Genomic DNA, 17,371 nt, shown 5'->3' with positions numbered 1-17,371 from the left:
AGCTTCTCACATATTGCATAAGAAGCACTGTAACACCCAAGTCTCAGAAAAACTCTTAATGAAATACCATTTATACACTCACAGTGACAACTGAAGGGGGCATTTAGGAGGGTTAAGTATCTAATGAAGCAAATCCCACAGCCTGATACTTGGATGGAGTTCTAGCACAATGTTATATTTAGAAACACACTGGTCAAAAATAGAGATGAGGGAGCAGATATATTTGAACAATTGTTCCTGAACATAAACCATTTCCTCATTCTATTATAAATCCATTCTTGAGTACCTAAAAAGAATGTTGAAACATTTTGCTTTCTAGAAATAAATTGGTTCTGAAGATGAGTCTCTGAAAAGTCTTGCACTCATTGAAAACCAAGACACTTAAATTAATATCAACATTTTGGCAATTCTAATAACAAAGGTTGCCAAAAGTATGTTGTCTATCAAATGTACATAGAAGAAAGATGTTAGAATATTAAGAACAGATGTCATGGACAGCTTCGAAAATACTCATGCTCCCTAAGTACTCTGCAAGACAAGATGTACAAAAGCTCATGAAAGATTAAATTAATGCATTTTGTCCACATGCTTCCAAATGCTGTATCTGTATGTAAACCTTCTTACAAAACATGTACATTTAAAGATGTTAGAAAAGAGGATTGTGCCATAATTTGATAATGGCCCTTGTATATTACAATTCAGAGCTTTAAAAATCTGATAATGTATTAAAGACTACTTTTTATAGTCTGTTATCTAAACCATTTTTCTCTGTTTCACAGAAAGTGTGCAGGGTTTTCCAGTTATTAAGTATTCACCTATTCTAATTATTATTCTGCTGACAAAAAAAATTCAAAAAAATATAAACATATCCAAACAACTTAATGAAACTAATCTTTACATACTTATTACCTTATTACCTAAAATTAAAAGACCATTTAGAAAACCTAAATACCTTGAGAATTTGAGCAGGCAGAGAACATGCTTTCATCCTCTGGTCTACTTATTTTCAGTACTGACCATTTCAAACAGTGAAAATTAAGCCAGCCTCTCAAGAAAAAATCATGGGGATCCACTGATTTACTTATTTTTAAACACAGGAAGCACTGGATTATTTTTAACTGACAGAATTAGGAAAAGATTTTACCTCAATACCTGATGGACTAGATTTCAGGCATAGAGTATCAACCTACTCAAATGAAGCCAAGACTTTCATATATGAAAGAGACAGGTGACATAGTGGTAGAAAACAAAACCAGCAACAAACAAAATCACAAACCACCAAACAAGCAATAAAATCTACCCCCCAGGCCCCTACTGACTATTTTAAAGCTCATAATAAAATAACAGGCAATGAGAACATCATAAGGAATCATATGGAATGGCATCAATATGGAATCATATCTTAAAGTCAACAATGAAGAAACCAGAACATAGTTTCAGCCAGTGATTTGGGGTTTTAAACTTTCTTACTGAAACCTGCATTTCACTAAGAGGATCACATCTATCTAAAGTAAGGTACCAACTTGCATCCATTTGAGCACGCAGAGCTAAACAAAACTTGTATTTAAGTTTAAACCTGTGTGCACGCTAAACTAAAGATTTTATGAGGTAAAAACCTAATTATTCAATGTTAAAAAGACTGTGCTGAACTCAAATGTGATGCTATGGATGATATAAAAGCAATATAATAACAATAATAAAGCAACACAATCATAATCTAATAGTAGTGACAACAGTGACATTTTCTGTTTCTTCTTATTGTATAATGCTGACAGGATAACAGCAACACAATACTGACAAATACCACAGTAATAATTTCTTGGGTAAGGGCAGCTTGGGGTGCCCTCACAGCTTCACAGGACATAGTCTGTCAAGCTCCAGTCCTGCCATAGAAGCCGACACTCATCCCACAGCACAGCCCCCCAAAAGTTATGTTTTGTTTGCTCGAGCACCAGCATGTGTGAGGGCTTCACTGCAAAGGGATTGATTTAAGCTGGTTTTGTGCAGTACACATTTACAGGCTTTGCTGAATCAGGCCCTCAACCATGACTGCTTTCTTTTTTTTTTTTTTTTAAATCACCCCCCTTACAATTAACAGATGTGAAGGCAAACTTGGCATATATGGATGGCTTGATTTTTTCCCTTTGAATAACCTGGTTATATCCAGTTTCCGCAGCAATTGTGAGAGTGTTTACATTGTTCTTTTTCATTTCCCTCTTTTAATAATATAAAGCAGACACGGTGTGTCTGATTTACCTCAGGAGGCAGCACGAAAGGAAGGGTGCTGCCGGCTCCTCTGCGGAATGCGCTGAGGGGAGTGGAAGGAGCGCTGTGGTCGGAGTTATTTATTTTGTTAATATCTTCAGACCCCAAGGGCCCCATTCTCGTCCTCCCTGGCTGCTCTCCAGGCCGAGGCTGTCAGCCATGCAGAGTGTATTATCTTCGGGCTATGGCCCATTTAAAGTTTCTCCTCAGCTCTCACGGAGCTGTTTCTGCAGCAGCTTCGGGGGGGCCACACTTTGTGGCACAACTGCCACGGCCACCAGGCCTCCCGGGGGCCTCGCAGAGCTAAGGCCCCGCGAGGCCTATCCCTCTGGCACATACCTTCAGAGCCCTGGAGACACTCACCTGAGCCTGCTGGCACACAGCAGCTCTATGGCCAGTTCCTCCCTGCCTCAGCAACGCCAGGCATGAGCTGATTTCTGTCCCCCCTAGGTTTCTTTGCCCCCTCACAGACCAAATCCCTGGGCCAGGACTTGAGGTTGGGCTTTTGCCCAGAGACCCAGGCCCCAGCTTGAGGGGGGACTTGCAGGAAACTAATTCCTGCTTTCTGCATTTCCCTTCTTAAGCTCCCAAAGGAAGCCTGATATTTAACTGTAGTATCATGGAAGAACTAGATATTTAATTGCATTATTATGTCAGATAGCCTAACTTGACAGAATACCATAAATCCACATAAAAATGTTTTAATAGTGCTGTAAATCTGCTATCTAGAAATGACAAACAAGCCAGCTGTATTCTTCAGGCAATGCAAACACAAGTATTATCAGGCAGAGTTGCATACCCCTGGTGGAAATAAATGGCTTCTCTCAACCTTAGGGTTTAACATTACTATGGCAGCCTTGAACCACTGGCAAAACTACATAAGCCACCAAATGCTCGCATGGCACAGCTTAGCTCTGCAGTGGGGAACATGGGGACACAGACCTCCCATCCAGAAGCATGAATTGGGATTTTACTGAGGTCATGGCTCAATCAGATGGCAAACCTGGATTTAAGCAACTACTCCTGACCACAAACAAAACACTAGTGGGCAGGTGAAATAAATGGCAACACTGGTTGAACCTGACTCTAAGCTTTACATTTGTTGCAGCTGTTCTGAAAAACACCTTTCTCCTGGCAGGTTGTGTGCCAGGTTGAGTACTACCTGTCCATAGGCAGCTGGATAAAAATCATAGAGGCAGCATAACCAGCACACTGGCTCCTCTGGCTGAACAGACAACAAGAGGAAGTTGTGTATCCAAATAGCATCCTGGTTGATGCATCCTGCTGATGCTGTATAGCACCACTATTACTAACAGTAAAACCATAACCTGGAAAAACATTTTCTGATGCAGTGGCAGCCTGTAAAGTGGAAAGTTTGTCCTTTAGTAAGCCTCCTGGTTAGACACAGCCAGGTGGTCCTTGATCAAAGCCCATGAACAAGGTATTTAAAAGCGATCTGATCCAGGGCAGCCCTGTGACATACAGCATTCATACAAACATCCTCTTGAATTACTGCCACAGACATCTATCTCACTGCAGTGTCCAGGCAACAAAGTATGGATTTGATATCAAGTTCCACAATAAAGTGTAATCTGACTCTCATGTCTTCTCTACTCCCACCAGTAAAGCTATTGACTTAGACATAAATTTAGCAAGGAACATAGAACTATTAATATAGGCTTAAGGATGACTGCCATGCTCCCCTTCCAGGCACATGGCTGGAAAAGGTATTCTAGGCTTTCACCCTAATTTCTACATCAACTTAAAGTCTCCAAATATTTTGGAACTATCCCTCCTTATGCATTCAACAAAGAGCACACCAAGTTCTCTGGAGCACTTGCCTCTGAAACTGAGGCCGAGAACTGTGGATCAGACACAAGTTAGACAGATATGACACAGGTTGAAACACAAACTTTTGCTCTTTCCAGACCTATGAAACTTTCTCTCACATCTCCCTGTTTTAAAAGGTGGGAAATCTGTAGTTCAGGTAGCAGTCCCCCACAGATCCTCAGTCCACCAGTAAAAGCACAGTATGATCTTCTAGCATAAAATAAGAAACAGACTTCCTTTTCTGTGGAAGAAGACTCTAATACCTTATAAGACAGGTATAATGGATGAAATCTGAAGTCCTGCTTTATCAATTCCCCTTATGCTAAAAGCCAAATACAATTGATAACCCTGAGAAATTACTTGTAAGACAGAGAATAGAACTCCTCTAAACATCAGGCTAATATATCTCATCTGTACCTAATTTTTCAGGAGAATCCTGATACCATAATAATATATGCTGTTTGCTGGGTTGGGTTTTGGGTTGTTAGTGTGGGAGGAGGGATGTTTCTTTTTAAAACAAAGTGCTATTTACAAAGTATCAATTTGTAGCATTACAATCTGATGAGGTAATTAAGTTTTTTTCCTACATTTTGCCTTTTTTTAAAAAAAAAACACCTTTTCCCTGCCTATGATGGTGGTGTGTGGCATGTGAGTACAAAAGGTGGCTTGTAATGTATACACTTAAAGGTTTGTTATCTTTGGATCTCTACAAAACTTTAAAGTCATTTAGAAACAAAACTACTCAAACAAATAGAGGAACGACTTAACATTTTAAATGTACATATGGCAAGTGTCTCAATAGCTATTAAGTACAAACCTATGAAGTATACTTCCTCTCTATTCCATGGCAGTTTGAGTCAAAGGAGGGGTCAAGACATACAACTTGAGCTTTTTTGCCTTTACACAAAGCACAAAAGAGCTACATCTGCTACAAATAATTTGAAGTTAATTAGTTAATTTTATTACTATTTTCTATCACCATTTTTCATTCCTGGGGAGGAAAAAAAAAAAATGAAAAAAGAAAAATCAATGCTTGAACAGGGCGCAGCTGATAAGTAAGGCAGTTACCCAGACTGCCCCAATCTTTCAGCAAGACCAGAATACAGAACTGGAGGAGGAAACCAGAACTGTGTGTTTCAGATTCAAGATCTGGTAAGAAATTCCCACTCAATTCCATGGCAGTTAAAGTAGTGAAAGAAGACACATTTTAATCACAAATAGAAATGAAAACTGTGGTTTAGCTCTAAGAGAGGGGTATGTGGCATTTATGGCATGGAGCAGTGCACAGAACAGCAACACAACTTAATTACTCATTTACCTGGTCAGTGCACAGAACTCAGTACTTTGTCCAGTGGAGTTTTAAGTAACTGCAGATGAGAACCTAACACTTTCCCACAGGGGATCATTTGACAGATAATTCCTCTGCTACAAGAACTTTTGCTTAATAGTCACAATCTACATCTTTCTCTTGGATTCATTCATTCAGCTGTATTCCCTGTCTTGCTTGCCTCAAATGCATCTCTCCAAATCATAAACCTCTAAATAATGTGTTTTCCTCCTCTGTGTTCCTATAACAATGAATATTGAACTATAACACTACAAATTTCCAGTGCTGTAGTTTTACCAATCAGGAATAAGGCATTCTAATAAATAAAAGATTAAAACTAGGGGAAATTAATTACCAAGCCATAGATCAATGAGCAAGAGATGAAACTGCCAAAGAGATGCTCCTACTAGACTATCAGAATTAAGGCTGATTTATAGCTTTCACTGTGCTTCCTTATTTATCATTTTTATAGTATGTTAAAAGGGTTACAAAGCACAAATTGCTTTTTTTTAACTAACATTGAAGTTTTAGATAGGCTCAGATCAGGATAACCTGGGTAAGTTACTTTGTTTTTTTTTCTTCTCTAAAACATGAAAGCAAAACCTGTATTTTATTGATCTGTGAGAGCAGTGACAGAACTGAATAATTCAATATACTTGTCAGCCTGCAGCTTCCTAATATGCTTACCTATGATTTGCCCAGAAATGACAAGAAGCTGGGCAGCAGCTCTGCTGAAAATGCCCCTAGGGTCTTTGTCAGGAGTAATCTTTGTACCTCTTCAGTCTGGAGAAAGGAAAACTTCAAGGGAATTTAAGAACAGCCCTTCAGTACCTCTGAGGATGTCAGCAGAAAACAGAGCCAGGCATAAAGTGAAACTAGAGAGGCTCAGACTAGATTTAAAGAACTGCCTTCTCCCACTCCACCCAGGGAGGACAGTCATAGATACGAACAGGTGCTGATGTTGATAGCCTGGCCTGTATGGAAGCATAAATGAAACTGAAAGCGGTAATGAAGAATTGATCAGTTTGCCAGAGCTCCTTGCAACAAAGACACAGACCATCTCAAAAAAAAGTGAATGCAGAGTTAATAAAATGTGTAAAAAAGTCTTCAAACTCAGACACATAATTAATTTCTTCTGAAATAAGTGATTTTGCATTCATAAGAGGCTCTTCTAAGGAATGTGAAAGTTGCAGGAAAACTGAGCATGCTTTTACTAGCCATTCCCCCTCATCACAGTTGGAATACAAGGATCAGGTCTGGACTACAACTACAACACTCACTTGTAGCTTCATTGCTATCACTTTCAAATACTTTAGTACATATAAATATCTCTTCACTGTCTGTAAGGGATACCATGTTTGTAGCACTACAAAATTACCAAGAAGTAAAAAACAAAACCCAAAAAACTAAGGAAAGAATCTTTAAAAATGCTGAGAATAACTTTTTTAAATGATTATTTATAATTTTATTTTCAGCACAGTTTAAGTGGTTACCATAGCTGGAATGAATTACAGCACACTGCCAGGATTTTTAGACAAGGTCCTTCCACCCCAGGAAAAGTTCAGTTGCATTCTGCTTTAATAGCTCTTGGCAAGCTTGCACTATTGTTTTTGTACAAACAGAAGTAAATTTTATATAAATAAAAATTGGAACTTTATGTGAATGAAGCAAACATCAAATTCCTTAATCTTCAAAAGAAATTCTATCCCTGAATAATTAACTATGATATATTTATAAAACTAGAATAATTGAAAACAGAATTCTAAGTTGATTCATGTGGACTGCACTGAAATATTTATTATTGCAAGTCCAGAAGATCTGTCTGGGTTTTGTCACTGGAAATGTCTAAACTCAGTGTCCAGATGTTTATTTAAGTTGCTCCCACATAGTCTAATGTCAATTACCAGGGGTTATCAGAGAGCATCACTGTGTATCTTCCTTGACTAATATTCTCATTTCTTCTGCATCTTTGATGTTTTCTTTCATTAAAATTCCTGGCTTACAGCCACAAAAATCTGCTGTGCAGGCAAAAAAACAGTCTGCAGACATGACACATGATGATGCCCAATGTCTGTGCAAGGATAATATTTATCATCAGCTATCATTTAGGCAGTACTATAATCAGTACAATGCCAGTTTAAAGCAGCAGCTCAGAGAAATACATGTGAAATCAGTGAATATAAACTTTTAACCAATATGAAACAACCTGGGCCACAGTAAAGGAAGCATTATCACATATAATGAAGACTCTGTGAACCTGTGGTTTGGTTGGTTTTTTTTTTCCCCTTCAAGAAAAAGAGGGAGAAAGCCAATGACAAAGTAATTTCACACATAATTAGAAATGAAATTGATGGCTCTGTAACTCTGGAAACCACAATTACATCAAGACTTTTATAGTAACCAGGAGGCAACACAGACCACTCGTAACAGCGACTTAAACAGAAAGAGCTTATCGCAACAGCTCTGAAGATTTCCTACACTCAAAGTACTTGCCCAAACCCAATTAATTTATTTGGTTTGTAGACAAATTCTGAAAGATTAATTTTTAAAGATTTGTAGGAAATCAGAAGAAAACCAACACTAATTCAATATAAATGGAAGAAATAAAGATGGCTGGAGAAAATCCTGCTGATGCAACTTCATATTAGTACCTGGATACTAACAACAGGTTAGTTGGTGAGGGATGTGACCCATTTTAGTTCTAATCAACTTAACAATCAGTGAGATAGTGTACATGACTTGGGAATGTAAATCTCCTTGATTATGTACTTTACTTCTTTCCCTACACTATCAGATTGGGAAAGTGTATGCACCTATCAGACAAAGCCCCAACAGCTAAGCATTCAGGCTGGCTGAGAGTCATTCTACCTCACCAAGATCTTCCACAAACGCTATCATTGCACCTACAGATAGAGCTGTGATGCTGTGTTTGCACTAAAAAAATGCCACACTTTCTTGCCATATTTCAAGTTTTGTCACAGAATTTGTGCACAGGTTACACACAATCCACATGCATTGGGAATACAGTGCAGATGATAGATTCAATACAGAGATGGCTGCAGGGGATCACATGCTGTCATAACCAGGGCTACAGTATTTCCACCACTGCCTGACTAATCTCTGAGTAAATTAAACATATTTGTTACTAGCATCAAGTAACAACTGAGAAAACATTTTTAGGGGGAAAAACAACAACAAAACAACATAAGAAAAATATGGATAGAAATGTTATGTAACTGAAAGTTCTGTTCAGAAGCGCACAAAACATCTCCTATCAAGTGCTTAGCTTCAGAGATTAGGCAAAACCTTGGACTGCAACTATGTGCCACATTATATCATTGCCTTGATCTAATAAGCAACTACATTAATACCAGCTGTGTGGATAGAAGGAGGGAATATGAATGTGTTCATTAAGCATTATGGCCCCACATATCTCCCTCTTGACTTCAGTGGAGCTATGCCAATTCATGCATGACACAATTATGGTCCCCAGTATCAAACCTGAAAGAAAAACGACGAGAGTGTCACTTTGTACAAATTCTTAGATTTCCCAGCCAAGAAATCTCACTTACACTTACTGCTAGAGGACACAGTCCCTCATATTTGGATGACCAAAAGTGAAATGCTTTGCTCAAACAAGTTGAAAGTCAGTTTGCTTCCCATACAGATTGCATTGTGCTTCTTTGTGTCGTCTCCTCACATTCAGTAACTGGTTCACAACTGCTGTTCACAGAAATTAAACAAAACAGAGAATCAAGCTTTGCCTCCACTACATGCTTTCATGCTTCATCAAATCAAGGGTAAATTTAATAAAACCTTAATAATCAAATTACCAATTTGATTGAAACAAGAGATGACTAAATGCCTCTAAAGCTTTATATACATATGGAAAAACATTCCATTCCCTGCCCCCTTTATGCCATTCATTTGATATAAAGGGCTAAGAATTCATTGCAATTCCCCTGGTCCAAGGATACTTCTTGCTGAAGGCAGATGAAACAAATGCCACTCAAATTAGGCCAAAAAAGTGTTCTGAACAGGGCCCCAAATACAGATAATTTTCAGTGGCAAAACCCAGCAAAGTACACAACCGAGTTACAGTCAGCTTCCTGGATTTTAGGAAACCGTGCAAGGAAGCTGCACAAAGCAACCAGACAGTCAGGTCTCCACCTACAATTCAGGCTAGTCAAGCCCTACCTCCTCCATGAGGCTGCTAAAGGCTGCCAGCTTGTGGCGTGTCTGTGATACAGAAATCGTCAGAACAGAAACCTCCTCACAACTACTGCCCAGGGCTGGTCACAGAGCATTCAAGCTTTTACCACAGCTTCTCACTCAAGCTTCAATTCATCAGTCCGTAGCACACGGATATTACTTTTCATGACTCCCGATACTGCACAGCACAGAGACATGATTTTCAAATTCTCTCAGTTTGCAGAACTCACTTCCTTCACACAGGAACTTGCAGTTACTCTGACTTTTTTTGATTGTGTGGCCCTTTAGAATAGTAGCAGTCCACATGCCATCACATGGAAAACTACTAACAGGATTGCTGACCTTTCAACTAGATCTAACTTTGAAAAACAGGAACAGCTTATGCATCTTTTCTACCCTCAGCTACTCTTAAAGTCCCCCGTTCCCCCCCCCCCCCAAAAAAAAATTCATCAGCATTTAGGTCTTCTATCAAATGTTAGTTCCCAAATATTTCAATTTGTAGGCTGATAAATCCTCTAGGTGATGTTATCGCTACAACTGGCAAACCAGATTTCATGTTCTCTGGTCAGGAAAGGTTACAGCTGTGAACAAAAAACTCTTGTGACAGCACTTTTCTCCTCTGTGGTCTGGGACTACAGATGCTGCTACACAGATACCTGCCTCATGCTAGAGCTCTCAGACATGCAGTGCACCATTTAAGCTGTCTCTGTCCCATCTTCCAGACATACACAATAGCCCAGCTTTAGGGCTTACAAACCTTTTCTCATCCATTTGAATTCCCCAAAGTTTTCTTTCTTTGTGTAGCAACTGTTTCCTAACTCCATCTCCAGTGTTTTCCTTTCAGAGCACTGAAGTAAAAGTTTCTGGTTTTCCCCAAACTTTACCCGGTCAACACAAAGCATTATTCATATGAGGAACTTCAGAAACCTATTATCAATTCTTTATACTTTACTAGGTTAACAGCCCACTCCAATACAACAGTCCATTGGAAAAAAACCAAACCAAACCAAACCAAACAAACCAGGAAGCTCCTCAATTCTGTGTATGTTCTGAAATGTTCTGGAACTGAAAACACTGAAATACTGACAACACCACCATACTTGATCAGCAACTTAATTCACTATGACCAAACCATTCCACAATTCATCCCCTTACTCTCTAACCTTTTACAAACTTCTGAATTGCAAAGAAAAACCATCATAGAAAACCCACATCTAATAACTTTAAAAAGTAACAGCACAGTCAGTACAGGGACAAGGGGGAGAGCTGCAAACAGGCCTGGAAAGTTCATGCAGCAGCAAAGGGAAAGCAAATACGTTCTTGAGGCCTCTTGTCCTTAAGCAGTACAACAGATTGAAATAATGGTAGGACTGATAATAAGACCCAGTTAGATGTGCAGGTGGTAGTATGGAAAATAGTAACCTGAAGAGATGAACTGCAGCCACATGAGAAGGGTTCTCCTGTAGAGTCAGAATCACACACTGAAGGCAGAAATACATACAACTGACAATCATATAGGTCATCGACATAGATGCTGAGGGCTGAATGTGAATGACTGGACATATGCCAAAAACAGTGCTGACAAAGACAACTGGTGGCGAGCAGCTGAGAGGATGAAGCAGAATCACAGAAATGAAAGAAAAACAACCAACCAACCAGGAAAAGGTGTTAAGGAAAAGGTATAAGGCCTGGAAGTGGCAAACACCTGGCACAACCTGAAACCAAAATAGGAAGTAAGAAAGAAAGGCCTCAGCAGGAGGACAGCTGTGGCAAAATCACACACACATGCAAAAAGGGAAGACCAGACAGATAACAAGAAGCCAATGAATCACAAGAATGAGAAACCTGTAAGGGAAAAGGCACCGAAATGAGACATCCCAGATGACGTCGTCAAAAAAGACCACATTAGTTTAGCAGCAGTTCTACCAAACTGCATTGCTAGGGTCCGTAGACTGTGCCACTGGGACTGCCTGGGAGAGCTTGTGGAGCACTTGGGAGAGTTACTGCCTGCTAGTGATGTGTTGTATGCACTCAGGAAGTGGCAGACTTTGACCCCCCAATTTCTAGATGATATCATACAGCTTTTCAAACTCACAGCTGGACCACCTTTAGTTTCCAGAGACACCATTCCTGCAGAAATATGTATGTACACATGTAAGGGCAGTCCTGCACACACTGCTGCTTGCAGTGTCTCCAACACAGGTGCTGCCAGGCTACACAAGGCACCTCTGAGGTTTGTTTTTCAGAACTGAACTTGTTGTAAGCTTGGAATCTCCTGTCAACAGTGGAATGTCATTGTGAAATACTTTGCAGGTGTGCTCCTTATCTTTCAAAATTCATACTAAAAGGCAGAAAAAGTTATGGTAATAAATATTTTTTTATCTTCAAAGAACTTCAATATATAGAGAAAACATTTTCTCCAAGAAAACACAGGGGTGGATCTCATAATTTACAGTATCATACTATGAAAAATAGCATTCCAAAGTGTGAACACAGTGTAGAAAAATATGGAAAAAGCACCAAAACCTTTAATAAAAATATTAACACCTTCAGATAAGTTTCTCTCGTGATGTGCTTTAGAGCAATAACCAAAAATTAATCTTAAAGCCCAAACACAATCTGAGTTACAAAGTAACTTGAAATTCTTGCCTATTTACAACATAAAGGCAGAAAGTGTTATTTTAAGGTGCAGTCACAGGAACAAGTTCCCATGGGATAAGAAGCTAACTTGCAGCCTAAATACCCCATATTTGTTGTCAATGTCAGGGCATATGTTCTCACCAAACAGGCACAGAAAGTTAATCTTAAATGGATAAACATCTCATGTTTATGCACAAGACCTTTTGTACATCAAGCAGTTCACAGGCACCTTAGCTTACTCTATGGACACCTGTGCCAATACCCTTCGTAATCCATTTTTATTGTAATCCATTTTTGGTAGAAGAAACTTTCTTTTGTGGATTTCTCATCATCTGCCTGCAAGTAGCTGCAGCTGAAAACTATGTGGCATTCCACAAAGATGAACTGTGGCAAGAGCTCAAAAAACAGCCCCCAAATAACACTGAGGTTACCACATAATAACACTTATCTTTATGATGTTTACATTGAACCCTTCCTATAGCTGTAACAAGAGAAAAATTTACTAGATCAAGCATTCTCAATATCCAGGTTCAGTGTTTTAAGGAGCACTGCACAAAGTTTGGTTACATGGCTCATCCTCACACATCTCTTCTTGAATTCAGTCTTCTGCTGAAAAATAATCTTCATCTCTCACTTCTCTGTACTGCATTGAGGCCTCTCCTTCTGGTTCAAACCTAAGCATTTTTATATTCAGTCTCTCTGCAAGCTTCTGTGCTGCAAGCTTGGCTTGCACTTCCTATATAAAAGAAAAAAGAAAGATGACACATGTTAGAAAAAGTGTTGCCACTTTCATTCTGGTCATGAAAAAAGCTAATATGCTAAAATATGCACCTAACATAATATTAGTAATTTCAGAGTGGGCTTAATTAAAAGCTTTTGTAACTAGCAAAGAAATTTCAGGTTTATTTTCAAACTTATGTATAACTTATGTATAATATTAGTATTTGAAGACCTTTTCATAAGAGTAAATTGCCCATGTGGCAGTCCTCACCTGTCATATGCTAATGTCAGCTTTAAGAGAACAAAATCAGTCCACCTAAGAGATCAGCTGTACACATAAGTAACCACATAGCAACAGCAATGTATGTCATTCAGCAAGCTCAGCAAAACATCTCCATTTTCCAAATGAATTGTCTCTCTTAATGCAAGTGTTTTTCAAACAATAAGCAGAAACAAACACTTTTAGAATAGTTTCTCATTTAAACATTAACTTATCACTACCTGAACAGTGAAAAAATCAAAATCCATTACACAGAATTTGAAGAACATCAGAACTCTCACTCTTTAGGCACAGCATAAACAAAAGCAAATGCAGACACTTGCATAGTTTAAGACTAACAAATACTGCCAAGCCTTCATTTATGCAAAAGATAAAACCTCTAAACATTAATAGGCAAAATATACATTCACATCTCTAGTCAATGCAATGAGTTTAGTGTATCAACACATGAAGAACAGTGCCAAATATTGTTTCATGCAGGAATAACAGTTTCAGAAGGGATTAATAGATTATGTAACCATATAATTGTATCAAATACAGGACAAAGTGCCTTTCCTCAAAGCCTGCTCATCTCAATTTTATCATCAAATTAATCAGTACAAAAAAATCCCTTTATAAGTTCTATTTTCAGGCATGATTCCAAGTATGCAATTATTCTTCATACTAAATTGCAAATTCATACCTCATAAGCTTCTTTTTGCTGTATCTGAATTGCTATGGACTCTTCTATGGATAGTAGCTTAGCAGGGGAATGGTGAAGTGGTGGCAGTCGAGCTGCTGTGATGTCATTCAAATGTTTCTTATCTCTAAGTCGTCTTTCTTCAGCAGTAATTGGAGAGCCAAATCCCCCAGGTGACTGACTAGATGAGGAACCATGTGATGATCCACTTTGCTCTCCTGACAATCTAGAAGAGATAAAACATATAAATTGACCCCAATTTTTTGCACAATGTCGAATAACTTCTGTTCCAAAGCTTGTTAGAGCCCTCAGGAAAACTAAAGAGAGACAAAATCACAGGTTACTCCTGACAGTGAACAAAAAAGATATGCCAATGAATTAACAAGCATGAAATAGCAATGTTTGGAAGTCATGTGCAGTATAAACTACCACAGCTACCAGTACAGACAATGTGAATTATAATTCCTCTACAGGCGCAGGAAAAGCAAAAGGCTACCAGCTAGCACAGTTCCACAAGTTCTAGAAATGACCAACAAGAAAGTTCTGCCAATTATTTATGACAACTGTTTCAAATAAGTAGAATTAGACCACTGCTCAATGCTGAGATTCTAAGCAAGCTAGAGAGCCATCATATTATCTACCCTTCCATGCCACATGACTTCATATCTAATCATCACAAGACAATAAATTCACAATACTCATTCTGTACCATGGCCTATATTATATAATTCAATTATTTCCCAAAATGTTTTTCTGTTTCATAATACTTACACATTTGTTTTAAATTTGGGTTTTTTTATGACTGGGTTCTTGGCTCTAGACTCTAGAACTTCAATGTAATGTGGTGTCTTGGGGTGCAGGCTTCCAAAGACATTGCCCTTACATTTGGCCACGTTCTGCTCTTTTTCCAATACTTTTTCACTATGATCCCCATCTACAATTGTAACTTTTTGAAAGGCATCAACCAATGCATCTTTACTGTTGTCCAAAGCACCTGTACTTTCTGTACCATCCTCTGTATTGCTCTGAGATACCTGCTGATCATTCCTGAGAGGACTGTTTGTGGCTGACTTGGAGATGACTTCACAAAAAAGATTCTGATCTTTTGTAATAGTCTTCGCTTTATCATTTTTCCTCTGAGTCCTTTCATTGTCCAGAACTGTATGTGAGGCATCTTGCTGAAGATGTTCTGCCTCTTGCCTTTGGGAAGAAATCTCAGAAACTTTATTAATATTATGTTTTTCGTTATAGACTGAGGAATCTTCATGGCTTTGTGTGTCCTTGTTTGGGATAACTTGCTGTTTACATGTATTAATCTCCTCCTGTTTCTCCTGAAACTCCAACCTGACAGCAGATAACAGCTCAGCCGTCCTTGCTAATTCTTCCTCTTGCACAATGGCAAGGGTCAGCTTTTCAGCGAAATCTGAGATCTTCTTACCCTTATCTGGAAGTCTAGCAATGAATTTCCTAAGACAAAAAAAAAATATATACATTATTTAACAGGATAGGAAGAATCCTATTTTGATCAGAAATACTGTTTTATTAAAACAGTTAACGTGGCAGTTTTCTCATTCTAGCATTAAGTTTCTTATTTACATATGACATTTCTGAAACCTGGAAAGATGCAAAGCACTTGCAGCCTCAGATATATACTGCAACAAAGCAATTATCAATCTTTTCTCCTGAAAGATGTAACTGCTGCTCTGCAAAGTGTGATGTACAAATACTTCCTGGTATTATCATCCAAATATTCAACATTCTTCTACCCCTATGACCAGAACAAATCACAAAGTGGATACTGTGAACGCCCACAGGTTGTAAAACCACACAAACTCGTGTAACTTGAACAATATCCCCCCGCTGTGACCTTGACAGCCCACACAGGAAGGCAATGCGCAGTAAACGCAGCGAAATACAGTAAGGGAAGGCGTGGCCAGTGTCCGGGAGGGAGACACGAATCTCTGAAGGGAGACACGAATCTCTGAAGGGCACCGCTGCTACTGCCGGCAAAAAAAGGAAAAAACGGGGGGGGGGGGGGGGGGGGGGGACGACGGACGGCAACAGACCCCCCTCCCTGCCCCCCCAAAATACAAACCACCAAACACCAACCCAAACAAACCTACCCCACCCCCTAAAAACCGCAAACCAAGCAAAAATCCCACAAAAAACCCAACCCACATCCAAACCAGACAGCCTGTACGAGGTACGCGCAACTTCAGCATTCCCCGCAAACGCTTAAATAAGAGGCAAAGGTTTGTCCTCTGCCGCTTACGCAGCAACACGCGAAGGTGACAAGAGGCCTGACCTGGGTGCCCGCCCTCCGCCTCTCCTTACCGGTCCGCCAGCAGCCGCTCCTGCCGCCTCAGCATCTCCCGCAGCTCGGGGAGGCTCCGACCGCGCAGGTTTACGCCGCCGCCGTCCGCTGCCATGCTGCCCCACACCACCTGTCACCGGGGCAGCCGCCCGGGCCTGCCGCCACGAAAGCCACTTCCGCAGCTCCTCGGAGGCCGACATCTTACCGGAAGCGACGGCAGGGCGGCGGGGCCAGAATTAGTCGGAATGCGATGGCCGCATGAGCTGGCTGGCTCCCTCTCTTGGTTGCTATCGTGCGGAATGCGGGAGAAACCGCCCCGAGCATCTAGAGGGAAGGGCTGCGAAGCGGGCACGGTCGTGGTGGAGAGGCCAGTGGGCTTTTCGCTAGGGACTCGTTGCGATACTCGTTTCGATACCAGCGCTATCGTTTCTGTCAGCTCGAGCAGTTGCTTCGTGGGGCGGGTAGGATCCCACATAAGCCCCGCAGGGCTGGCCAGTCTCCGCCGCGCTCTGGGCACCTTTGAGCCAGCTCGGCACTCAGCCTAGTGTCACGAAATCCTGACAACCTTACCATAGCAATTACCTAAATGTTCAAGAAACATAGGTCGCGTTAGCCTGGGTGTGAGCAGTTGTGCAGAGCAGAAGCAGATAGCTGTTCCTGACTTAGCACTCTGGAATGCTCAAAAATCTGCAAAAGCTTAAAACTTTTTTTTTTTTTTTTTTTTTTTTTTTTTTTTTTTTTTTTTTTTTTTTTACATGGATGGTTTTGCATTTTCATTGATGGAAGTTGTGGCATTTCCACATTTCTGAGTAGCTTTTAGCATATTATCAATTCCTATATAGAAACCTTTACTTTTCAGAGACGTGTTACAATTGTCTTTATATGGCATTGAGTTTTCATATGCATATGTCTGATACAGAGACAGCATCCCGAATTTAGGCTGTAATACAGCATTAGCCAGTATTTCCAAACTGATGGAAGTGCCATGAGCTTTAGTAAATCCACTCCATCTAGTATTAATAAGGGTCATTAGCCAAATGGTAGTTTCCAGGTGGCAGATGTCAGCATTTTTAAGCTGATCCCGTGGAAGTTTCCTGCTCCAAG

General features: G+C 39.9%; 1 protein-coding gene across 1 annotated transcript in view; it reads right to left on the bottom strand.

Moving 5' to 3' along the window:
- Positions 1-10,094: 10,094 nt before the first annotated feature.
- The window catches only part of MYZAP (myocardial zonula adherens protein), a 55,764-nt gene continuing 48,487 nt past the window's right edge, over positions 10,095-17,371 (bottom strand). Inside the window, exons 13-15 of the mRNA XM_068143923.1 lie at positions 14,725-15,420; positions 13,957-14,179; positions 10,095-13,010 (exon numbers count right to left, since the gene is read on the bottom strand). Coding sequence (XP_068000024.1) covers positions 12,873-13,010; positions 13,957-14,179; positions 14,725-15,420 — 1,057 coding nt within the window. The 3' untranslated portion in view covers positions 10,095-12,872. The remainder of the gene's footprint in view (positions 13,011-13,956; positions 14,180-14,724; positions 15,421-17,371) is intronic.

This window comes from Melanerpes formicivorus, unplaced genomic scaffold (genome assembly GCF_026170545.1).
Source record: "Melanerpes formicivorus ecotype bairdi unplaced genomic scaffold, bMelFor1.0.p_v2 SCAF_10, whole genome shotgun sequence".
NCBI lineage: Eukaryota > Metazoa > Chordata > Aves > Piciformes > Picidae > Melanerpes > Melanerpes formicivorus.
Note: the sequence above shows the minus strand (reverse complement) of the source record. Positions and strands in the feature narration are given on the sequence as shown.